At 52.9% G+C, this 24232-nt stretch overlaps 1 protein-coding gene across 3 annotated transcripts in view; it reads left to right on the top strand.

The window, feature by feature from the left end:
* The first annotated feature begins 10153 nt into the window (after window positions 1–10153).
* Window positions 10154–24232, top strand: part of LOC110468167 (opioid-binding protein/cell adhesion molecule homolog) — a 297306-nt gene continuing 283227 nt past the window's right edge. The window contains exon 1 of one of the 3 annotated variants that reach the window (XM_085560180.1): window positions 10154–10480. Coding sequence is in view for 2 of the 3 variants with exons in the window: in XM_021525802.4 (XP_021381477.1) it covers window positions 10420–10480 (61 nt within the window). In the remaining variant the exon portion in view is untranslated. The remainder of the gene's footprint in view (window positions 10481–24232) is intronic. The other 2 variants (XM_021525802.4, XM_021525803.4) reach the window with 2 other exon arrangements.

Genomic DNA, 24232 nt, shown 5'->3' with positions numbered 1-24232 from the left:
GCCTTTGAAGTGTCCCTTTCAAAAGCAAAACTGAAGTGCTGAGAGGAATATTAAATGCCACAAACACAATGTATTAATGCTTATTAATGAGCTAAGAGAAGAATAAAATGCAACTGAAAGCTGAAATTCATGCCTGACACCAAAACCTTTGTGAAGGCTTTGCCACATCTCCACAGGAGAGGGTCATATCTTTATTTAAAAACAAATAAAGCCACAGAATATGTCTTTAGGGGAACATCAGCTGTGGGGATTTCAGATTTGCATTGATGTTATATTAATGGTGGTCAGGGGAAGACCCTTCTGGGTAGGAAAAAGTCAAGAGTTGTCTCTGAGGCTCTTGCATCTTCCTTAAGAAATATGACATGGATGAGCTTAAGTGCTGCTAATTCTGCTTGACAGTGCTTTTCTCAAAGTGTGTTTGACTTTTTTAATATCAGACAGTGGCAAGGATATTATTTTTGGTCAATTTTCCTTTTTTTTAAATTATTGTAGCAAGGATACAAAAAAAAACTGTTTTAGAAACAGATCCTCTGATGAGTCAGAGCAAGATTTGCTTGTCCTGAAGAGCACCTCCAAGGAGAACACAGGACATATTTCCAATTACTTCATGGTCAAACCATTACAAAATAAAAATATTTCTAAGTGCCAGAGGAGGGAGCCAGCAAAACACAGGAAATCAGAACATTTCTGCCTTTTTAATATCTCCTTTCCTAATGAAATCAGAAGAAATTGAGTGGAGCAGCACCAAACTTTGCTGTCAGTTGAGAAAGAGTTGATGAAGTGGTGTCAGTGTGTGATGGATGAGTTGGGAGCACTCATTTAAAAATCAAAAGTTTGTGGCTCTGGGAAGACAGAGCTTTCTCCTTTCTGCTCTGCCCACCTGCTCCAGTCTGCTTTTTGCAATATCCTCAGGGGTTATTTCTGGCCTTTTCCCTGCTCGTGCAGCACGGAGCAATCCATGGGGATAGCTTGGGAATTTATCCTTGCCCAGGCTTGTCACTGCTGCCCCAGGACTCAGAGCTGGATTTTGCTGATGGGCTCTCGGATGGGCCAAGGCACACCAAAATCCACAGCCTCACCAAACGGTTTGGGTTGGGAGGGACCTTAAATCTCATCTCATTCCAACCCCCTGCCATGGTCAGGCACACCTTCCACCAGCCCATGTTGCTCTATCCCATCCATCCTGGCCTTGGACACTTCCATGGGTTGGCAAACACATTCCCCCTGGAAAAAGGAAGGATGGCAGGGATAGCCCCAGCATGGAGCTGCAGCATCCCTTCCCGGGAGGACGTTGGCTTCGCAGGGGACACGTGCTGGAGTGCAGCTCATCGCTCCCATGGGGAATGTGGGGACCACGGTGCTGCCTGGAAAAGCTGGGGGAGGCAGGGAAAAGGACATCTGTGAGATGCCGGAGGCGTCTCTCCACCCCGCAGCGCTGCTGCTGGAGGCAGGGAAGGATGGAGAGAGCTGCGCTCTGCCCTGGGCAATGCAGGCGAGCTGGGTGACCCCAAACACCCCTGTGCAGCCCCAAAATTCCCCTCCAGCACTTGGGATGGTTGGGAGCTGCCAGTGCCACTCAGTTTTGGGCCTTGCCTTTTGGTTTGTGTGCACGCCGTCACTCCACAAATTCCCATTCCCCGTCGCCTTGCAAAATGCCTGCGCCGCATATGAAATGGAGGAGATAAAATTACAGGATCTGAGAATTGGCCGGGCTCTGTGCAATATATAACATACCAGATGGTCCTACAGGATGCCTCTGAAATATCTGTGCAATAGCATTTTAAGAAACTGATATAACTGATCAGGCAGCATATGGAAAAGACTTTCTGTGCTGTGTGAGGGTGCGGTGCCCCCTCTCCCAGCACCTGCTCTGCCTCCCCAAATTAGGGGTGCCACGCAACAATGAGCATCTCCCGACTTTAATGGGAAATATTCCCATCACACATCTGGGACAGGGCCGTGCAGCTGGGAAAGCACCATTCCAGCATGATTCTGAGAAAAAAAAAAAGAAATAAAGTTGTTGTCAATCAAGGGCACAGTGAGAACATGATGGTCTGGTGGCTTCTTCACAACAACAACCTCCAGGATGGCCTTTTCCTGGAAGCGTCCCAAGGATGGGGCTGTTTGCACGGAGTTTCTGACCACCCAGCCTCCTTCCTGCTGCTCTGCTGTAAATGGGGTTTTGGTCACATATTTCCCGCCTCCTGGTGCCTTAAGCAGAGGGCAGTGGGTTTGTGGGCGCAGACAGACCCCCAGAAAACTCCTTCTGGAAGGGAAGGAGCACCTCCCTCATCCCTGGGCAGCAGCAGCACAACTCCAGCTGGAGTTTTGCCCCTGCTCTCCATCCTTTGAGCCCCTTCAGTCCATCCAGTTTCGGATGCACCTCGTGTGCTCATCTTGCCCATGGTGTCCCTCTCTGCCCTGTGCACATCCAAAGCCTCTCCTGCCTGTTTGCTATTCCCTGCTCCTCTGCCTGGCCTCTCACGTGGGCTGACCCCTCTGTCAAGCAGAATGGACAAGATTTCCTCTCCACAAGGCTTGGCTCATATTCTTTGAGGTACCTCGGGGTCACAGGATGAAAGGCTCCTTGCTGCTTCTGCAATGAGTCCAAGTCGAGCTAAGAATAGATCCATAAACAAGCCAGCAGGGAAGGCTTCCTGGGGAACCTCTCAGGACTCTCGGAGAATGTCATTGCTGGAGTCATTGTCACAGGAGATGTGGACCCTGCTGAGCCCTTGCTCTGGGGGGTGCCTGCCTCTCCTGGGTGGGGGATGGCTCTGAGCAAATCCTCTCCCAAACTCCTGATTGCTTTTGGTCCCAAGGAGCAGCGCTGGGGTTGGACGCCCCAAAGCTGAGGCAGGAGAGGGAATATTGCATCCACTGGCTGCAGGAGCTGTGCTGGGCAATGTTGCAGGACACAGCTGGTGGGCTCTTCTTGGGATCTGGAGGGATGGAACCAATTTTCCTCCCAAACCTGTCTCCCTGGGTGCCCTGGGAGAGGGGTGAGGGCTGGGATGATCTGCAGGGATGAGTTTTTCACTGGCACGTGAAATGCTCTGGCAGGAGGCTCCACGCTTGGTTGCTACCCACGCTCGTGCAGAGAGGTATTTCGAGCTGTCAGTCTGGCGTGCTGTCTGTCTGTCCACCCACCCAGGCATCTATAAAAATCCAGGCTGGATTAAATGTCTGTCAGAGCCCTGCTGCTGGGCCCGGGGCTCCTGATGCTGATCGTGGTCCTGGAACCCAACGTCCAGGTGGAGAGGGTCAGGACTGGAGTCTGAAATGTGCAGCTTGATCAGACTGATCCCTGTTTCTGGAGTAATCTACATAAAAGCTGGGAGTGGGAATCCTGCAGAAAGCAGGCTTCCCTCCTTTGTCTTTCCTGACTCTGTCCTCTCTGTTATCTCGACGGCTTCTGCTTGGCTGCCGTGTTGCTCTTTAATCTGGAGCCCTCTGTTCTTACCTGAGCTACAGAGGCTTGACGAGGAAAGCCACTGAACTTGGAGAAAAATGAAAAGGAGCAAAGCTTAAAAAAATGTTTTCTTTTTCTCTCATTCTTAAGAAAAAAAAAAGAAAAAAAAAAAAAAAGAGAAAACCCAACCCCCAGAAGCGCACAGACAGTGAACGATGCCTGGATTCATCCTTGAACCGTCTCCTGCTTATGGATCAGGGCTGCATCATTTCTACTCTGTTTTCTTTCTTTTCCCCTGCTCTTTCCCTGACATTCAATCACTTTGATCAAAGCCAAGCAAACAAAAAACTCTTTTCTTTCAACCCATTGACTGGGAGAAGGGAGTCCTGCCCCGGTCCTGAGGAGAGCACCTTTGGAGAGGGTGGGATGGGGAGGCTGGAGCAGGGAGGCGTGAGGGGATGGGGGGTGGCACAGAAGGAACTTGATGCCTGCGTGGAGATAAAGTTTTGTGCATGACAACAATGGATAATTACTGTGATCAAAGATCTGTGTGAGGGGATCTTGTGTTTCGTCGCTCCTGGCGCTGGCCCATCCTCCTGACGCTGAGGAGGGGAGCAAACTCCCTCGCTGTCTTTTCCCACCACCCTCCTTCCCATGAGGATTCCTCCCAGCAGATGGGGAGCTCCGGAGGGTGGTGGTGTTTTGGGGGTTGGCTGGGAGCATCTGGGGGTGCACAGGGGACGGGCTCTTCTCAGGAGTGCCCAGAGAGGGCAACAAGCACAGTCAAAGTGCAAGAAATTCTCTTGAGATGTGAGAAAAGCTTCTTTCAGGGAAGTGGTGCTCCAGCACTGGAATGGGTTGTCCAGGGACACTGTGGGGTGCTGACCTCCTGGTGCTGCCACGTTTTCCAGGGCTCACAGCACATCTTTGGAGGTGCCTCATCCAGCATGCGGCAGGTAATGATTCTTGAGGGAATTAGGACCCTGTCCATCTGGCCCTGTTCTGCCATCTAACAAGAGGAGATAAGTGCACTTAACAACACACCAGCTCTTGTTCAGGCCCCTTCTTCCCAAGCCAGAATCAATAGCAGGTCTCTACAGCTTTTAGAGACTTAGATCCCATCTTTTCATCTCTCATTTTCCCAGGCAGCATGCATGTGATTTATCTTTTTTTTCATTCTGTGCAAATTTTCCCATTCCACCTTTCATCTGCACCCACGTGGCGCTGGCCCAGCCTGGGCTGCAGCTTGCACACCAGATAAGAAACCACACCATACCTGGGCTCCCTGATCCCCATCTCCCCCTCTCTCCTGGCCAGGAACTCTCCCACAGTCTCATTTATCTTCAAAGTGCTTTACAAACTCTAATTAATCCCCCCAGCAACCCGCTGGGGCAGGTGATGCATCCCTGTTTCTCAGACACCGATGCCAGCACCCTCATTTCTCGCCCTCGGTTTCTTCCCTGCTTGCTGTGCTTCCCTGGGTTGGAGGAGTGGGACGCTGTCCCCATGGAATGGTAGCAGGACAGCTGGTGTCTGTGTCACAATGGCTGGGGACCTGCGTGGAAGGAACCTGACTGATGGCACTGCAATCCAGGGCCTTGCAGAGGTGAGCAGTGCCACCTACTCCATCTCCTCCCGAGCCCCAGCCTGCTTCTCCCTCACCTTTTCCTGCTCATTTAGTTGCCTTAGGTCCAGCTTGATTTGTTTGCCTTCCCCCGGGGCAGGGTGGATGCTGCCGGCGGTGTTTGCCCTTGGTGAGGGCTGCAGGGATGCAGGTACACCTGGGGAGGATGGTGGGGTGGGTCCTGCTGCTCTCGCTGCAGAGCTTGGGGTGGTTGGTGCTCAGTTCATAGAATCACGGGATGGTTTGGGTTGGTATAATCTCATTCCAACCCCCTGCTATGGGCAGGGACAATTCCCACTAGACCAGGTTGCTCCAAGCCCCATCCAGGTTGTTTACTCCTGCAGGAGCTCTGAGTTCAGAGTGTCTTTTTTTTTTTAAAATGAGAAAAAGAAAAAAGCTAGTTTTTTTTTTTTTTTTCTTCTCCTTGCACGAAATGCAAATCAATAGCTGTTGTATTCACATTCTAACAAGATGTCAAGGAGAAAAGGGTAGCCTTTCATTCAGCAGAGCACACACACACCCCGAGGGAGGGGACAGGAAGGAGGGAGAGGGGCGGGAGGAGGTTGTGGGCGCTGTGGAGAGGGCATGGGGGTGAAAGCCACAGGCACGGCCAGTTTGGGAGGCTTTCAGTTTCCCTGGAGCACTCTGCTCTCCTTCTTGCTCATCCCAGAGCTCCTGCTCCCTATCCTGCCCCCCTCAGCATCCCTTCCATCCAAACCCTCCTGCTCCCTTTCCTGCCCATTCCAACCCTTCTGCACCCCATCCTGCCCATCCCAACCCTCCTGCTCCCCATCCTACCCATCCAAACCCTCCTGCTCCCCTTCCAGCCCTTTCCAACCCTTCTGCACCCCATCCTGCCCATCCCAACCCTTCTGCACCCCTTCCTACCCATCCAAACCTTTCTGCACCCCATCCTGCCAATCCCAACCCTCCTGCTCCCCTTCCAGCCCATTCCAACCCTTCTGCACCCCATCCTGCCCTTCCCAACCCTCCTGCTCCTCATCCTGCCCATCCCAACCCTCCTGCTCCCCATCCTACCCATCCAAACCTTTCTGCACCCCATCCTGCCCATTCCAACCCTTCTGCACCCCATCCTGCCCATCCAGACTCTCCTGCTCCCCTTCCTGCCCATCCCAACCCTCCTGCTCCCCTTCCAGCCCATTCCAACCCTTCTGCACGCCTTCCTGCCCATCCCAACCCTCCTGCTCCCCATCCTGCCCATCCCAGCACTCCCACTTTGCTCCCCTACACCTCCCAGTGTGAGCAGACACCTCTCAAGGCACTGCCTGGGCTCCTTGCAAAGTCACAGCTCTGCAGAGAGGTGCCACCCAACTCCCTGGCACTGGCCTGGGTGGGATGGGCCGTGGGGGTGTGGGATGCTGGGAAGGAGAGTGGAGGTGGCCAGGGCAAGGATGGTCCTCAGCACCTGGAGGAGCAGGACAGCGCTCTGTGGCACAGGGTGATCTGTGCCATGAGGTGATCTGTGATATTAGCTGATCTGCGACACAGGATGATCTGTAGCACAAGGAGATCTGTGACATGAGGTGATGCAGGACTCTGTAGGGATCACCTCTGGCAGGTGGGACCAGCCCAGTGGAGGCTGCTCTGGGGATGCAGCATCCAGGATGGGAGCAGGGTTGCTCCTCACCCTGCTCTCCTGCACTGCTCTGCCCCCTCTCCCCAGCTGTGCAAGCAGAGGGCGAGGAAACCTCTGCTGCACTGAAAATGTGTTATTTCCCCCAGAGACTACTCTGGTCCCAGATGTGAATATGCATTGAGACAGCTGGGGAAAAAAACCTCTGGAAATACACACAAAAATCATGTCTAAATGTGCCCAGCGGACCAGAATGTCTCCTCTCCAACTGGGTGCTGCCTGTCAAATTTAAATATGCATTTTAGATTCTCTGCTTGATATCGGAAAGCAAACAACCCCAAATATCCCAGAAAAGCTCCACCAGCTAAATACATATTTATACACCTTTTTTTATTATGTGTCTTGGAAATCAAACAAATGAAACAGGCCAGTGCCTGCTCGGTCCTGCAGAGCTGCTGAGCAGAGATGGATTTGTTGGGCTGATCAAAGCACATTTGTTCCCATTTTGCAGATGGGAAGGTAAAGGCAGCAAGGTACCAAAGGTCTGCTCTGAGGTCACCCTCAGAGCTGTGTTTGGAAATTCGGGTGCCAGCCTAATTGGCCAAAATATATGCAAAGAGAGCAGCTCAGTGCGTGCTGGATTTGGGCAATAATCTGCCAGGTGGAAAAAAAAAAAAAAGGAAATGGGAAAAGTGTGGTGGGAGAAAAAAAAGAAGTAAGAATGTGTTGTTTTGAAACTTCCCCAAATATAGCTTTTCAACTCAGGGTTTGAAAGCAGAGCAACATGTTTGTTCTGAGTCCATCAAACATTTCTGTTAATTAGAAATGATTTCTTTGTTCATTTCCTTTAGTTCCTCAAAGATAACTTTATTTCTTTTTGCATTGGGTGGATTCAGAGCTTGCTGTGTGCATTTGGAGAATGAGCTGCAGCCACAGGGTTCAGCTGAGCCCCAGAGCAGCTCAGTTTCCCCTGGGGACAGATGTCCCTGTCCTGGGCTGGCCACAAGGATGCAGCCACATGCCTGGCAGCCCTGGGAAATCCCAAATGTCTCTTTGCAGCTGTTTTCCCAAAATGAAGTAAAGGATAAATTTGCTTGGTGTCATCTGTCGGGGTGTCCTTTAGAGGGAAATTCAGGACAGAAATATCTCTGTCCTCATCCCAGGCTGAGGGAGACACTCTGCTCACTGGTTTTTGCTCCATGTGATGATTTAGCTCTTTCAGAGGTCAAACAACATAACTTTACTCTTATTAAAGGAATTAAATCCTTAGTCATGTTTTATTTGGTGCTTTCCTGAGGAGATGGGATGCCTTCAGCAGATAATGCGGGAAAATGGTTGAGTTAAAAGCTTTTAAAAACTTGTGGTTTATTCGTGCAGAGTAGAAAATGAAGAAGGATTCATGGTTAAAAGGCAGAGGAGTTTGTCCTGGCAGTGTGTGCTTGGCTCTCGTCCCCTCTCTGGGTGAGGACAGCCCTTCCAGAGCACAAGGGGTGTTCCAAACCCATTGCTCCCGTTCCTCCAGTGCTGCTGTGTGTGGAAATAATGCCAGGTAAGAGGGATGTGCATGGATGGGGATGTGCTGGTACCGATTGTAACAGGTGGGTGAGAGAAACAGGGAAAAAGGACCAGAGAGGAGGGAACGATCAGGGCTTTGTGGATTTGGATGCCAGGAGGGCTCTGGCCCCAGCTCTGTGGCAGGTTGTGGGATTTGGTGTTTGTGGGTCCATTCCACACTCCAGGATTCCTGCACCCCAGTGCAGAGGGGCGCTCAGGCAGCTGCTCCCTGAGATGATGGTTTAATGCAAAAAGGAGAAAATAATCCAGGAAAATGGGGATCCAGGGATGATGAGGACAAGCCCACGTAGATGAGAACTGAAACTAAGGCAAGGAGGAAGTGAAACTCTGGGGTGTGGGATGTGGAGGGGTGTGTGGCCACTGGTACCAGAAAGCTGTGGTGAATTAGCTGGAAATCCAAAGTGTTGGGCTGAAAGTTCTCTTGGGCTGGCCTGGAACTCAAAAAGAGGAATTTTACCCTGAGTTAGGGGGAAAGAGCTTGTTTTGAGAAAAACTGAAGGCTTAAATTCGTCCTGAAGCATAAAAAACCCCCAGTCTTAGTCTGTTTTTAACAAAGCTGCAGAGAAATAGGAGACATCTTTTTGTTTAGAAAATGTCAAAAATAACTACTATTTGTTTTGGAAACTAACCTTTGCAACATTTTTTTTTTTTTTTTTTTTTGACAATGCAGCAAACTCCAGCCCTGACTGCACAATGCCTTGGTCTGGGGGTGGCTGTGGGAGGGGGACATGGCAGGGGCAGCTGTCCAAGCCCTGCTCTGGGGATGCTCAGGGCTCAGCAGAGGTGTGGGAACATGCCAGGGAGGGGGGACTGAGGGTAAGGAGGAAAATTTTGGCATCCTGGAAGGAAGGGAGAGCCTGACGAAAACTCCTTGGTATGGGATGCTATCGGGTAGGGGGTCTGCAGGAGCAGGTAGCCTCAACTCAGTGTCTTTTTGGGGCTCTGTGAGCTGCTGAAGGGAAAAAAACGTGTCTCCAGTTGGGATGCACGGGGAAGATTGCTGCCTGGTTTCAGAGATTTTGTGTGAAAAACACCCACTCATGCTAAAAAGCTTGGATTGCTCCCTGGTTTTCCTCAGCAGTAGGAAGAGCTGCTGTTGCCTTCCCGGCGAGGGAAGCAGAGGGCAGGGTGAGCCAAGGGGCTGAAGGCCGGAGCTGCCCCAGGAGCAGGATCCAGGCTGGGGAAGAAAAAATTCTCCTTTGCAGGTGGCTGGTGCACGAGGAGCTGATGCGACCGTGCTCATGTCCTTGCAGGGATGCTCCTGCATCCCAGAGCTTTTCCCTCCATCCTAGAGCTGCTCCCTGCATCCCGGGGCTGCTGCCTCCGTCCCGGGGCTGTTCCTGCATTCCAGAGCTGCTCCCTGAATTCCAGAACTGCTCCTGCATCCCAGAGCTGCTCCCTCCATCCTAGAGCAGCTCCCTGCATCCCAGAGCTGCTCCCTGCATCCCAGAGCTGCTCCTGCATCTCGGGGCTGCTCCCTCCATCCCAGAACTGCTCCCTCCATGCCAGAGCAGCTCCCTGCATCCCAGAGCTGCTCCTCCATCCCAGAACTGCTCCTGCATCCCAGAGCTGCTCCCTCCATCCCGGAGCTGTTCCTGCATCCCAGAGCTGCTCCCTCCATCCCGGAGCTGCTCCTGCATCCCAGAACTGCTCCTCCATCCCAGAGCTGCTCCCTCCATCCCGGAGCTTCTCCTCCATCCCGGAGCTGCTCCCTCCATCCCGGAGCTGCTCCCTCCATCCCGGAGCTGCTCCTGCATCCCAGAGCTGCTCCTGCATCCCGGGGCTGCTCCCTCCATCCCAGAGCTGCCCCTTCCATCCCGTGCACCAGCCGGTGCCGGGAGGGATGCTCGGGGGGTCGATGCCTGCGTTTAGGTCCCTGGTTGCGGAGCGGAGCCCGCAGCAGAGCGAGTGTGCGTGTGTCAGTCAGCATCCTGAGCCAATGGGTGCCCGGTAGGAGGTCTGCGCTCCCGGTGCACGCACGGAGCCCGGCGCTCCTGCTGCCAGTTGTGTGCGAGTGTGTGTGCGTGTGCAAGCGGAGACAGACACACTGACTGCCTGCTCCCGTCTCTCCCCCTCTCTCCAGCTCGCTAACTCCTTCTCCCTCCCTCTGCAAACATTGGATTTAAACCTGCTCAGAATTCAGCGCAGACGGAAAGCAGCGGCGGCAGCAGCAAGCAGCAAGCAAAGCAGCCGCTCGCCTTCCGCAGCTCCAAGATGTACCATCCTGCCTGCTGGATCGTCTTCACGGCCACCACTGCCCTGCTCTTCATCCCAGGTAGCGCAGGGAGCTTTTTCTCCGGCGGAGGGGCGGGCAGGGGCTCGCAGGGTGGGAGAGCTGTGCGCGCAGGGAGCCCGGGCTCCGCGCACATTGCGCACGAACGCGCGCCTGCAGGCAGGCAGCGAGTTGCTCTGCAGCGGGGGATTGCCCGGTGCTCCCAGTCAGGGGCTCCGGAGCCCCGCTGGACCCCCAGGAGGGCACCGAGCCGCCGGTACCTGAGCGGCGCCGGCACCCGCGGTGGGGCTGGCCGGGATCGCAGCCCCCGAGCTGGGCACGGTCTGTCCCCTCCAGCAACCTCTGCCTCGACACGATGGGCTTTTCCCCTTCAGAGTTAGGCACCCGCCGTGCCCTCCCTCTTCCGAGAGCTGTCGTGCTGTTCCCCGTGCTCCCCTCATCCGTGCTTCCCCGATTCCTGCCAGGCGAACTCGGTGCCTTGCCCTCGCTCCCTTTTCCAAAGTGGAAATGAGCCCCCCGCCCCAATCCAGGAGGCCGTGCCCGCGCCGCAACCTCGGTGAACTGAGCGGGTGGCTCCCGAAATGCGGGCTGGCCTCGTCCCCTCGTCCCCCCGGCTCAGGGGAGATGCTGGCTTTGGATCCAGCGGTGCCTCCGTGCTGGTGCTCGCGGGGCAGCGAGCGCTGCATCCAGCGAGGGCGATGGGGGTGGGCAGCAGAGCTGAGCGCCGGGGGGAGGAAGTCACCGGCGTATTTTTGATGATGATGTGCACTTTTAGCAGCTGGGAAGATTATCAGCCCTCTGCAAGCAGATGGGGACTGGGTGTCGAGGCTTGGATCCGATCTTAACCCAGCCTGTGTTTTTCGTGACTGCCAGGAGAATTCTGTTGGACCCGGGAGGGCAGAGAGAGGCACGGCTGTGATTTCAGGAGCTGAAGCACGGGCTGTGTGGGCTTGGTGTGTGTGGCAAGAGGGTGAGGCTGGCAGGGGAGAGGTTACTTGTGCCACAGCTGGTGAACATCTCTGCCCATAGCAGTGCTGAACAGGAGGGTTCTTGGGTTAAAACTTGCTTGTGGAGGCTTGTGCCATGGGACCAGCCACGTCCTGGGGTCCTGTGGAGCTGTCACAGTGCAAACTGAGCAGATCAGTGGGTACAAGACCCCCTGGAATGGGCTGGGTACCCCTCTGTGGGATGGCAGGGGGCTGGGATGTGCATCAGCACTGGGGTCAGCCCTGTTCCCTGGGCTGAGCTTTGGCTCTTGGGGAGCAGTAGTGGAGAAGCAGAACCTCGAGCTCCTCAGCAGCACCAGAAACCAAAATGGTGCATCTGGAGCCATGGCTGTGTGAGCTGCCTGACTTTGTGCATGTAAAGGGTTTATTTTGAAAACAGATCTTCAGCAGGACAGAGTGGATGTGCTTAGAGGGGAGGGGGGAACAGGCGTGCCCCAGCAAGGCTGCGCTGAGTAGAGCCTTGGCTCTTTCACCCTCCTGCTGGATGAGGTTCTGTGGGTTGGAATTGCAGAGAATGGATGGAAGCAGCTGTGTGGGCCAAATGGGAGGACGTGTGACACTTGATGGGCTGTCATCGAGATGTCCTTAAGCTGCAGGAGCTGGCAGGAACCTGACAGGGAGCATTTGCTGTTTGCCAGTGCCCTGCTGCAGTTTGCTCTGGATGTGGCTCTTTGGGCCAAGGCCAAGCCAAGGCCTGGGCTGGCTCTGGCCTCTGTGTGTGCCAGGGAAGGAAAAGGCCCCTGCATTTAAGCCCCTGGAAACTTGGGAGAGGCTTCCTGATCCGCATTTATGTGGTTGTAGCTTTCCCTTCTTATTTCTATTAAGCAGCAATATCTGCTTTGGCTTTGGATGTCCCCTGAGCTAAACCAGCCCAGGACTCTGCCTGGCTGGGCTCAGCCCTTAATCCATCAAGCCAAACCCTTCTGCCTGCATTAGAGGAAGGGAAATACTCTGGGCTGCTTGGTGCTTTGCCTTCCTGCCCTGGATTTGAACATCTCCCATCCTTTTTATTTGTGCCTGGCTTGCAGAGGTTGGATGTTTTCCCTCCCTGCCCAAGCTGTCCCAGCAGTGATTTCAGTCCTGGTTTCAGGACTGGGTTGGAACACAAGTCATACTGGCAAAGCCTTGGATGGCAGAGGGAAGGTGAATGGTCCCTGCTGTCTTTTGGAGCCTGCACCTTCCCAAAGTGTTTTTTTCTTGGGCTGTTTATTATTCACAGGCGTAATCCCAAGGGTTTTACGCAGGTGACTCTCCCCTGGGATATGCAGAGGCTGTTTCTGAAGTGCAAACTCTTTCCCTTTCCGTTTTTATCCGAATCCTGCGGGAGTTTCACACGGGGTGGTTAAAGTGAGAAGGGAACCTGCTTTTAGAAGGTGTAATTAGAGTGAAGGGAAACATCACAACTTGAAGGCTCCTGCAGAAAATAGCATCGCAAAGTTATTATTAGCTGTAATAGCTTATTTGCCAGTTTTTTCTCTTTCTCCTGCTCCCACCTCTGTCTTTCCCCTCTTCTCTTATTTTTGTTAGGAAGGATGCATTTTTCCCATTGGGACTTGTGTCATCTCATTACCAATTTACTCTCGTGGAATCTAAAGACGTGAAAGGTTAATGCAATAATGAAACCCTGACCCCTCTGGTCATGGAGACTGTCTTACTCTGCAGCTTTTAACTTCTTTGTAAGACATGTTTCTATCTGAAATAATTTCGAAGCCTTAATGTTGTTGTCATCTGGAGCCTTGAGGGAGGCAGGTTCCTGGACATGGGTTGCTCTCTGAGGTGGGAAGGATGCTGAGGGTTTTTAATGAGTCCAGCACTGCAGGACAGGGAGGTGAGTGGGTAATTTAATTGCCAAGCTCTTGGCAAATGCTTTGAACTGCTGGGCATTGTGGGTGCTGCTGTTTTGAGATGAGGGTGGGCTGTGATGGAGAATGAATTTGGGGCAAGGGGGAATCTTTGTCTGAGCTGCAGTTGCAGGGTGACATCATGGCTCTACAAGTGGCAAAAATCAATGCTCATCAGCCTCTTCAGACATTTATATTGCTGCCTTTGCAGGCTGGGGGAAATTGCTTGTCATGGCAGTGGTCAGAAAATCTGGCAGTGCAGGGGGAGATGGACAATCCTGTTTTTCACTGCTCCAGGGCCCCGGGTTCAAGGTGAAGCTCTCGGAGCTTGCGGTGTCCCCCAGTGTGCCACTGTCACCCTTGCACCAGGACCTGCTTTCTGCATCCTCTGTGCGACTTCATCCTTGCTGGGGCAGCCTGGCTTTGGTGGTGGCTGTAAAACCCACCTAAATTTACAAAATAGACATTGCAGGCATTAAAAACAGCCTCCCATCCCCTCCTAGAAGGGTCCCTGCTGCAGGAGCATGCTTTTCCTGCTGCCTGTGACATGACTGTCAGCTCTCTCCGGTGGGGGATGCCGGGCTGGTGGAGGGCTGCTGATCCCTGCGACTAAGCCTGAGAATAAGTACCTGGAGCACATTAGTTCTGCTTTAGTGTCATTTCAATATGAGCAAGAGGGGCTTAAAGGGATTTTCTGTGCTCTCCCAAAGGCTGGGGATAGGTGTGGATCAGGCAGTGCAACATCAGTCTTCCAGAAGTCAGGGAAGCTGGGGAAGGTGTCCCAGCAGGATGGGGTGTGAGCCCGAAAACACTTCCTGGCCTTCCTCTGCCTCTCCCTGTGGTTTGGCCCGTAGTTTCCCAGTCAGAGGGTGATTTCTCCATCTCCTGGTTCCCAGTACAGGGAGAAGATTTGTGTTGGCCTCTTAGAGGATGTTTAAATTCTGCTGGGGTGGAGCAGCACTCGCTGTCATTCCCAAACGATGTGGGGAGGGAATGTGACGGGAGAGGAGGCACACACAGGTCTGGCTTTGTGCAAATCCCCCTCGGTGCAAGTTCCCACAACAATTTGCCCCGCGGGGAGTGGCTCTGGCAGCTGCCTTTCAGGATGCCCCAAAGTGCTGAACCTTGCTTTGCGTTTTCCAGCAGCTTCTCTTTGACAGCCTCTCCTTTGTGCATTCCGTGGTTGCAGACGGTCGGGTGGAGGAGCTTTTGCTGGTGCGAATCCCTGTGAAAAACTGAAAAGAGAGAGATGTTTCAAAGGCACCGATGGGAGCTCTGTGCCTTAACTGGCGCCTTTGAAAATCTTCTCCAAAGGCTTGAATATTTGGTTATGGCGAATTTTGAGCTGCATAAACAGCTGTGTTCATATTTTGCACTTGAATATGAAATTCAGAGTTTGTGCTTTGCTTGGTAAGAAACCAAAGTCACTGAGAGGGGCTGTCGGGGTGCTGTGATGAACCCCAACAGATTTGTGGGGGAACAGGGTACCCAGGAGGATCCTTCTGCTGCAGTCAGGTGGGGATAGAGGAAAACTTGTTGGATTTTTTTCTGTAATCTCCTTCACAACCCTGGGGTCACCCTCAGCTTTGCAGCCCTGCCTTTCCCCTCCCCGGTTAGGCAAAGCTGAGCACTGATCCTGAACCCTTCTTACCTTCTGAGCATCCCCTGAGATGCTCTCAGCTGCTGGCATGTGCAGGATGGGGAGTGATTTCAGCTGTCACACTCCTCCTTTTTGTTTAAACTTAAAAATAATAACAGCTTTGCTGCAAATCTCCTTGCCTCCCAGTCATCTTTCCCTAATGAAGGCACGGTACTTATAATTACCAATGTGGCAACAGCACATAACAGAGGTGGCTTTGACACTCGCTGCTCCGTGGGTGGGTTTTTCCAGGGAGCTCCTCTTCGTTTCATGCTTTGAAGGAAGAAACTCTTTCCTGCTGCTTCTCCAAAGCCCTGGGATTGTGTTTTCACCCTCTACAGGTGACCAGGCAAGGTGGCTTGTCCGGTGGGAATGGCAGGGGATGTGTCACCCTTGTGAAGGGATGGAGACACGAGCCCAGGTGTGGCAGGGGCTGCGTGGGAGCTGGGGGATTCTCCCTCCAGTCCCACCTTAGGTTTGGACAGAGTGGGATGGCTGAGGACAGTGGTTTGGGATTCTCAGGTACTGCAGGGACATATCAGAGTTGAGAGCCACCCCCTTGGGAGGAGCTGCTTTTGGGAAGCTGAACCTGTTGCTGTGCGGCAGAGTCATGTGTGCCAAGGACACGTGTGAGATGAGGCAAGGAAGGGGGAAAAAGAGGAGATATTTTTAGGTTTACTTTTCTGTGAATTCAGCGCTCGTGAAAAGTGCTGGATTGGCTGCTCTGGAGACTGAGGCGGGCTGCAAAGTGCAGGGAAGGGCTAGCCCAGGAAAGCTTCCCTGTGAGCTCTGCTCTTCAGCATGGGATGGCTGGACCGGACCTTATCAGCTCAGACTGCCTGGAGAGCAAAACCATGGGGGATGTCTGTAGTGTGGATCAGAGGTGGTGCACTCATGGGGCTTCCCAATGGATATGGGATTCCCAGGAGGGCAGCTGGGGTTACCTGTGCTCCACATGGCTTTGTCCTACGTGATTCACCCCATAGGCTGCTCCTGCTGGCTCCTCAGCACATGAGGACCAACTGACCCTGCAGCAAGAGGGTTTGGGCTTTCTTTTGTGTCCTTTCCACTAACCAAGTGCCTTTTCCATTAACCAAGCTTCCCAGCATGTGTATTCCCATGCTTTTTGCAGAGGATGGAAGAAGAGGTCCTCACATGGGGCTGTGGCCCTCAGAGCAGCTCCAAACTGGTGAGACTGGGCTGAGCCAGGCTGTGCCCCACATGTTTTCTGAGCAGTGTCCCCCTGTTATCCCCCTGCCAGCCCTTTGCCTCCTCTCTCCCAACTGTTTACTTCTGGCTTTTGTTTCCTGGACTTGTTGCTATGCATGCAGCATGTGGAAGGAGCTCCAGCGAATATAGGCCACACTTTGATTGTTCAGCAAGCTGGAAAATGATGATTATAATTTTTGACAGAAAGGAAGGAGGGGGAAGGAGATCTCTGGGCTTTCAAATCTGCTCTGTCATAAGCAGGATCTTGCAAGGGCCTTCTGATGACTTCTCCCGCCCCAAAGGAAATGGCGTTTGCATAGCAAGAGGAGTTAGAGGAAAAATTCCTCTCTCTCCAAGGACAAAGTGGCACTTCTTTCACCAAGCCTTCCACCCCGTGTGGCAGTCCTGTCACAGAGCATCAGCCATATGCGGTTGGTGTTGCCCAGTAATTGACTGGGAAGCATCCAAGAGAAACCTTGATGCTGCTAAAAAAATCCTCCTTCCTGTTCGAGCAGCACACGGGGGCATCCCTTGGATTGCAGAGGTCCTGGCAGAGCAGTGCCCGCAGCGCCGGCCCCGGGGGACATGGGCATTGAGGTGGAAGCCAACCTGGAACTGTCTGGAAGCTCCAAAAACCCCTTAGACTTCTCCCAAAGGGGCATCTCCACTCCAGCAGTGGACTTGTCTATCACAGAGCAGAGTGGCAGCAGAGCCCATGGAGATGTTGACTGTTCCTGCCCCTTCCCAGCTCACTGCTCCGTTGGCATCGGCTGCGCAGTCCTCGAAGGATCTCCCCATTTATTTATTTTATTTAATGGTGTTGGCTAATTTCCACTTCAATTTTTTTTTTCTTTTGTGGTTGTTTATTTTAATGCGATCACTTCTAATGAGGCTAATGACATTTAGTCTCTGTGGCGCTGCATTTTAATTTGGTCACCGAAATGTCAGCGCACGGCAGCCTCCTCCTATCTCCCTGTGACAAAAGGCACCTCAGACAAAGGGACCCTGTCCCTGGCTGTCCCTCACCCTCCTTATCTCCATCCTCCCACGGACGGGCCAGGACTTTTGGCAAAGCCACCTCCTGCCATCCCCTCCTCTGCTGGCACCAGGGGAGCGGGTTTGGCCGCCAAGGGCTGCAAGGAGGAAAAGTGAGGGCTGCCGGAACCTCGGGATTTTCAGGCAAGCCAGCGCCACGTAATTAATCAGATGTCAAAAGCTCTCAGCAAAGTTAGCTTTGATCGGCAGGGAGATCTGTCAAATAGGTCGTTCTGCTGCCCCTGGTGCTTTTCTGTCTCGCTCTGCCCATAAGTCTACCTGGCACTTTTCCTTTCCATGCAGGGGTGGGAACTTCCTACAGCGAGGTAGGACCTTCCTGCTCGGAAAGCTGGACCAGCTTCTCCTTGCCTGCACCAGGGCTGGTGCCATGGGCATTTCAGGGCTGGAAATGGGAAAAGCTCAGATGCTGTGTGTGAATTTGGAGAGGGCTCTGGTCCAAGCTGGGGGTCAGGAGCAGCCTAAACCCTGGGGAAGGTGGCACTGGGGTCACAGGTGGCTGTACTGGAGAAGTGGAAACTTCTCTGCCTTGTGTTGTACCCAAATCTCTCAAGGTGCTGGACCTCAGAAGTCCGAGCCATTTTGCTTAAGAATGAGTCCTTTTTTCTGCAATCTGGGTCCAAATGCAGCTGAATTTTATCTGTTCTCCTTTGATCTGTTCCTCCCTCGCTATTCTATGTACCAGGAATGGATGAAGATTAAAGTTTGCAGTTTCTGAGCAAACTAGGTTACTCATCACTGCACGCTACCCAATTACCTGCTGATACCTCAGGAGTGAGAAGGTATTGATCTTGCTTGGATTTGAACTTGTTGAACCAAAGACTGGATATTTCAGATCTGTTGTGGAGGACGTGTCATTTCCTTCAGGAATCAAAGAAGGATGCAGGCTGTGTTTCTGCACCACATGGGCTGTGGGAGGTGGGTCTCTCCTCTCTGTCACAAGGGAGATGACCAATAAGTGATAAATAGTATTGTCTGTACTCTCCACAGCACAGGAGGGATGGAGATGTAATGATTTTTGCGATGTGCCTGGAAATATCTTAATTCTGCTGGGAAGATGTCCTCAGAAGCTGATTTTTAACTCAAATGGGTGGGCTTTCTGTGCCCTCTCTGCTCACCACTTCTTTGTGAGCACTGCAGGCTGCAGAAATGCTTTTGATGGCATCCCCCGTGTCTGTCTTCCTTCTGCCTGTCATGTTCCCAACCAGAAATAGCCCATCAACTAAAAAGAAACCCGAAAATTCTTCCAAAATTACCTGGTGAGACAAGGCCGGGGGGCCTGGATCAAAACCTTTATTACTGAAACTCGGTGATATCAGGTCTCACTCTTACACAGTGGTTGTTTCCAGTAGATCTTAAAATTCACGGAGAAGAGAAATTTCATTGTACCTGTTTTTGTAGACAGGGGAGCCAAGGAATAAAGAGGGAAAATGACTTGCCCAAGGCATGTGCAGAGACAAGTGTTAAGAGACGTGTCCTTGCTGTAGCTCCGAATCTGAAGTGCGTTTTTCCTTGTGAAACAGTGGAATTCAGCTTCCTGCTTTGAGAAACACAACAGTGCAGGATCAATACACTGGGTGCTAAAATCCCTGTCCTGGGCTGGCAGGGAGCTCTTGGACCTGCACTTAGATGCTCCAGTTTCCTGGCAGGAAAGTCTGTACCACAGTTCAGGCTGTGATGTCTGGAAGAAGGAAAATGTGAATTCATGATCAGCCTGACTTTGTGAGTTGAGGGGCACCCTCTGCTCCTCTCCAGGCTGGCAGGAGGGCAGCACGTGATGGATCTCCCTGCCCTTTCACGTCGCATCTTTGCCCATCTTTCCCCTGAGGTGTGAGAGTGATGATCCCAGAGCTGAAAGGAGGAGATGAGCAGAGGAGACATTCCCAAAGCACGCTCTCCACTCAGCCCTTGGTCTCCAGATGGAAATGCTCTTTGGAATTTCGTGGAGAGCACGCATTTGTCCTGTCAATGCCTGCCCTGCCTCGGCTGCGTGCGCTGCAGCATCCGCCGGCCGCTCCGAGGCCGAGAGCCGCTGCCTTTGCCAACCTCTCCGTATCCTCGGGACACTTTATCTTTATAAAGTCGCAATAAGTGGACAGTATAATATATTTCACTTTTAATAAGGTGTTGCCAGTTGCACACACTCTGCAGAGCAATTAGTGTCAAAGGCAGCTAAGCAATGGCGGGGCGCCGTAATTCCGCTGTTTACCGGGCTGCAGGATTTATGGGCAGTGCTGGAGGAGCCGCGGCCACAGCTTGGCTGGAGGCACAGGAGGTGCCGTGCACTGGCTTGGAAGCCACGCTCCGAGCTGCTCCGAGTCGTGGAGCTCTTGAGGGAGAGGCAGGAATGAGCCACTGCTTTATTTTGGTAGCCCCCACCCAGTTCTGGGATTCTGAAAGGAGATGCTGAGCCTGCTCGGATGTGCCAGCCAAAAGTTTGGGTAGTTGCTCAAAATTCAGACTGAGAGGACCCCCTTGCTCTTTGGGTGTTGGCATGGGAGGCAGAGCTTTGCCATGTGAGGCTTTCCTCATCAAGGAAGGGAATCATAGAATCACAGAGTGGATTGGGTTGGAAGGGACCTTAAAGATCATCTCATGCCACATCCTTGCCTTGGGCAGGGATATCTTTCACTAGGCCAGGTTACCTGTCTTTGAACATCCCCAGGGATGGGGAGAAATCTGGAGAAATCTCCGGTGTCTGGATTAAAGGGAGTCTCTGGGCTTGGCACATGGGTATTGTGCTGATGGTCTGACCAGTCAGGTGGAGACAGGGCAGGAATGGGGAATTTTCAGGTCTGGGGGAGGCTTTTTTGCATCCTTACATCCCATGAGATACCTGGAATTATCCAGAGATGATGGGGGACCCTACTCAGTGGTTCTGCTTCCCATAAGAGTAACCCCAATTTCTTTCCTGGGCAACTAGGACTTCTCACTTCAGTTTTTAATTTTTTTTTTTTTTAGCATAAGGGCATGTTGTGCTAAGAGCTTCAGTGAGCTCAGCTCAGGGAAGTGCTTATCCTGCCTCCTTCCCATGAACTGAACATTTCTGCTTTTGTCTAGGGTCTCTCTGATCATCACAGGCTGTACTGTGCAGTTTTTATAAAGTCAGTCCATGTGCAGATCTCACTGCTGAGGCTGTCAGGCAGCTCCACCATCCTGCCAGAGCCCTCCTACCCAGATCTGACCGGGCTCATGCTGCCACTCGTGTTTCCAGAGGTTTGACCTGCAGTCCTTGGTCATGTGGGAGGACAGAAAGCGGTGTCACACCAAGGGCGGGTGCAGGGAGGTGCTGCTGGTTGGGCTGCAGATGCTGCAGAGTCAATCCAGCCAGGATCTGCTGCTGGGAAGCAAACTCTGTGTCAGATGTGTGGGATGTGATTCCGAGGGTCTGGAATCAGCCCGGTGGGGACTGCGCGCACACGAGCGAGGCGGCGTGCCAGGGATGCACGCTGGGTTCCACGTCCCTCATCCCCAGGTGCCTCAGCTCTGCACACCTGAACCTGCACCTCTCCTGGCATTTGCCACCCCAGCCCCTGGGGATCCCTTCGTGCCTGGAGGGATGGGCCCCAGAATTTGGTTTTTAGAGCGAGCACAGTTGATATTGCCGAGCCCATGCCCCTGCCCGCTCCCCCTTCCCCACCCCCTGATTCTCAGCTCAATAAAGTCCCAGTTTCTTGGGTTTGTTCTCCGAATTGAAAGCCTTCCATTTTCACACCTCTGTAATTGGTGCTATCTGTTGAGAGAAACTCTGCAACTCCAGCCAGCCAGGGTCAGGAGGAGCTGAATTGAATTAAAAGAAGCAGAAATTGGTTCGAGGTGGGCAGAGGGCCGCAGGGAGAACTATGCAATTTCTCTCCTCAGGGCTCCTGATGAGCAGAGCAAGTGGCAGCTTCCCATCTCTGCCCATGGGGGGCTGACACTGGCCCACCCACACCTTAATCTGCACACCGAGGTGGGCATCTCTCAATTGAAAACAAGGAAATGAAACCAGCATCTCCTCCTTTTATCTGACCAGCAGGCCAGGACTCTGCTCCTCTGGCTCCTTGGCCAGGATGCTGACAGCTGCCACTGAAATGACCTTGCCATGATTAAATACAGCTAGAAGTGATGTTTTTAATAAAAAACTAAAGCAGTGATACAAGCTGATGGCTGGGAGATTTGAGGTGTTGTGTGTTAAATCCTACCTGTATCTCAACCCCAGATTGAAAACTCTTTGTGCTGTTGGACCGAGTTAAGGGCGAGCATCCTGGCCTTTGGATCATGATTCCCTAGCTCAGTCTCTGCTGGCTTAGTCTGGTGTAAAACCACAGCAACTTCAGCCAAAGCCAGTGGATTTATAGCCCCGTGGTAAAGCTATGGATGGAGAGTGTGCTGGGAAGTGCCAGGTCTGGAGCTGTCTTAGGGGAATGGATGTGATGCTTACAGCTCTTAAGGAGCTGCTTGGAAATTTTCCCACATTTTTTTTCGCCATGAAAAATGGCTTTTTTGTTATCTTCACTCGCAGAGTGTAGGAGTGCTCTTTGCTTGGTTCTGGGAAGCTTGCTTATCTTGAGGATGCTGTTTCTAGGAGCAGGAGGAGACCCATCTGAGGAAGGGAGTGCTGTGACCTCTGATCCCCATGCTGCCCTTATCCCTCAGCCCACACAGAGTTCTTCACCAGGCCAGGCTGGCTGATTTTCTCTTTTGTAGCCCTTCTAATGGGTGTATAATTAGTTTTTATAAGGGATTTGGCCCCAGGTCTTCCCCAGCCCAGCTAAATGCCCTTGGCTTTTCAGAACCAGAGCTGCTCTTGCTTTGGTGCTGGCTTGGTGAGCACTCAGAGTAGAGTGGCTCCAACAGGACAGTGCAGAAAGGAGGAGATATTTCAAATGGTGAAATTTCAGGCAACAAGGGAGCAATTTTCCACCCACTTCTGAGCTGGAGCAAAGCCCTTCCCATCTCCCTTTCAGTTGCTTCCCAGCTGGGCTGGCACCAGGGCTGTGCCATTTATTAGAGGCAGTAAGAAGGCACGTGGCCAAGGTATCCTTGGAGGATGCCAAGCATGGTGCCCTGCCTGCCCAGCTGTTTGGAGGATATCCCCAGCCCCATTTTTCCCCCCAGGGGATTCAGTGCTCCTGGCCTTGCTGTCCCCTGCTCCTGTCCCTGGGCAGCAGAGAGGACAGTGGCACAGCTGGAGCTGGCCGAGCGCCCTGCGAGCGCCCTGGGCCCCTGCTCTGCCTCTCTCGTAATTTATACAAGCACAAGCCGATGTTCCCTTTTAAACTGACAAAGGCAGAGACTGGAGCCCGGGAAGCCCTCTGACCCCGGAGCCCTGGTCCATGAAAATTACAGGCGCTGTACAGCGCGTTTCCTCTTGATGTACTTGCAGTGGGGAGATGCTGGTTAATTTGCCAGGACTCAGAGGTGACCCGGGTTTAATAAAGAGGATTAATGGATTTGAGCTAAAGGTCTCGGCTGTTTGGAGCTGATAGCCTTCTCCTTCGAAGACACTCTGGCAAGGCACGGCTCAGCCTCCTGCGGGGAGGGGTGGGGGCAGCTCTGCTGGAGGAGCACTGCCGTGTGGGCAGGGCATTGCCTGGGGTTAATTAGCAAACACAGACACAGGCACCCCATTTCCCGGGCTGGGCAGTGCTGCTGTGAGGCTGCCAGCCTGCCCTGTGTCCTGCCTGTCATTCCTGCAGCAGAGCAAGGAGGCTTCTGTTGGCCTGGGATGTCACCTTCCACCTCTGGGACATGTGTGCCACCCCTTAGGGGGGACATGACAGAGCTAAGGGCATGACAGCTGGGACACAGAGCTTGTGCAATGCCTTCTGCTCCGATTTTGGGATTGGATGCTGAATTTGGGCTCAGATGCCTTGTTTCAGCAGATTTCCCTGTGGATGGTTTAGGATGGCAGTGCCCTCCAACCAGCAGATGCCAATGGCAGTGCTGATCTTACTGAGAGGAATTTGTGATTTGCCCAGGGATTTCTGTCCAGGGATCCCTGTCCCAAGTCCAGGGAATTACACTCTTCCTTGGGGAAGATAGGCAGGGTTTTAGGGATGGACATGGTCACACCAGCAGACCCGACAGTGGTGGGCAGCAGAGGAGGTGGTTTGGCTCAGGGCTGGACCCTGAGAGGTGTCACAGGGATTGAGGGAGGATGGAGAGGGAGTTTCTTACCTGGAGGATGCACATGTGAGGTGTGAGCAGTGACGGGGCTGTGGGGCACAGGAGCAGCCTGAGGACACTTTGCCTCAGCACATCCACGCTGCTCTGCTGCCTGGAGTTCTCACAAGGGTTAAGGACAGTCCTGTGGGAAGGATCCCACGGGGCTGGCAAAACCCTTGGCAGGATTGATTGGCTGCCAGGGGCTGTGATGGGGAAGGGGCTGAGCTGAGCCGCTGCCATGCCCCCCTGCTCTGCCTTCCCACTTAAGGCTCCCAGCACGCAGAGAGCAATGAGTTCCCTGTAGCATCCTGCTCCTGGCCCTGGAGGCTCTGGCGATATTCCCGTAATAAGTAAGTGCAGTGCTTTGGACAGGAGCAGCCAGGGACCGGGCCAGTTTCCCTGCCGGGAAAATGCATGCGCGATCAATGCAATCAACTCACCCTTCAGGTCCTTTTTGGGTTGGATGGAAGAGATGCTCTGACTGAAACCCATTTATTGAGTAGAGAAGGTGCAATGGAATTGCAAGCTGTAGCTTTTATCAGCTCCTGGCTTCTGCCTTGTCTTTACCTTCTCCAACAGAATGCTGAGTGTTATGAAGCATTATTCTCTTAAAACCCCATTACTCCTCATTTCAGAGGGGTGGGGAAGCACTCAGTGATTCATCCTTTGCCAACTACAGGTGGAAGTGTTCAACAGGAGGTCCTGGCATGGAGCTGGGTCCTGTTTAGAGTATTATTTATCCCTCTGGGCTGGGCACTGACCTCTCTTAGCTCTCTTGCTCAGCAGGGAATTCCAAGCGAACAATTCCCTTGCAGAGCTGAGCATCAAGTCAGAGCCAAAACCATTTGTGCCCCTCCCAGTGCATCCCACTGCTCTTTAGGACAGGAAGGGAAGG

Source organism: Lonchura striata, chromosome 24, assembly GCF_050655825.1.
Source record: "Lonchura striata isolate lonStrDom1 chromosome 24, ASM5065582v1, whole genome shotgun sequence".
In the NCBI taxonomy this organism is placed as follows: domain Eukaryota; kingdom Metazoa; phylum Chordata; class Aves; order Passeriformes; family Estrildidae; genus Lonchura; species Lonchura striata.
The sequence above is the reverse complement of the archived record's forward strand: the minus strand, read 5'-3'. Positions and strand labels throughout refer to the sequence as shown.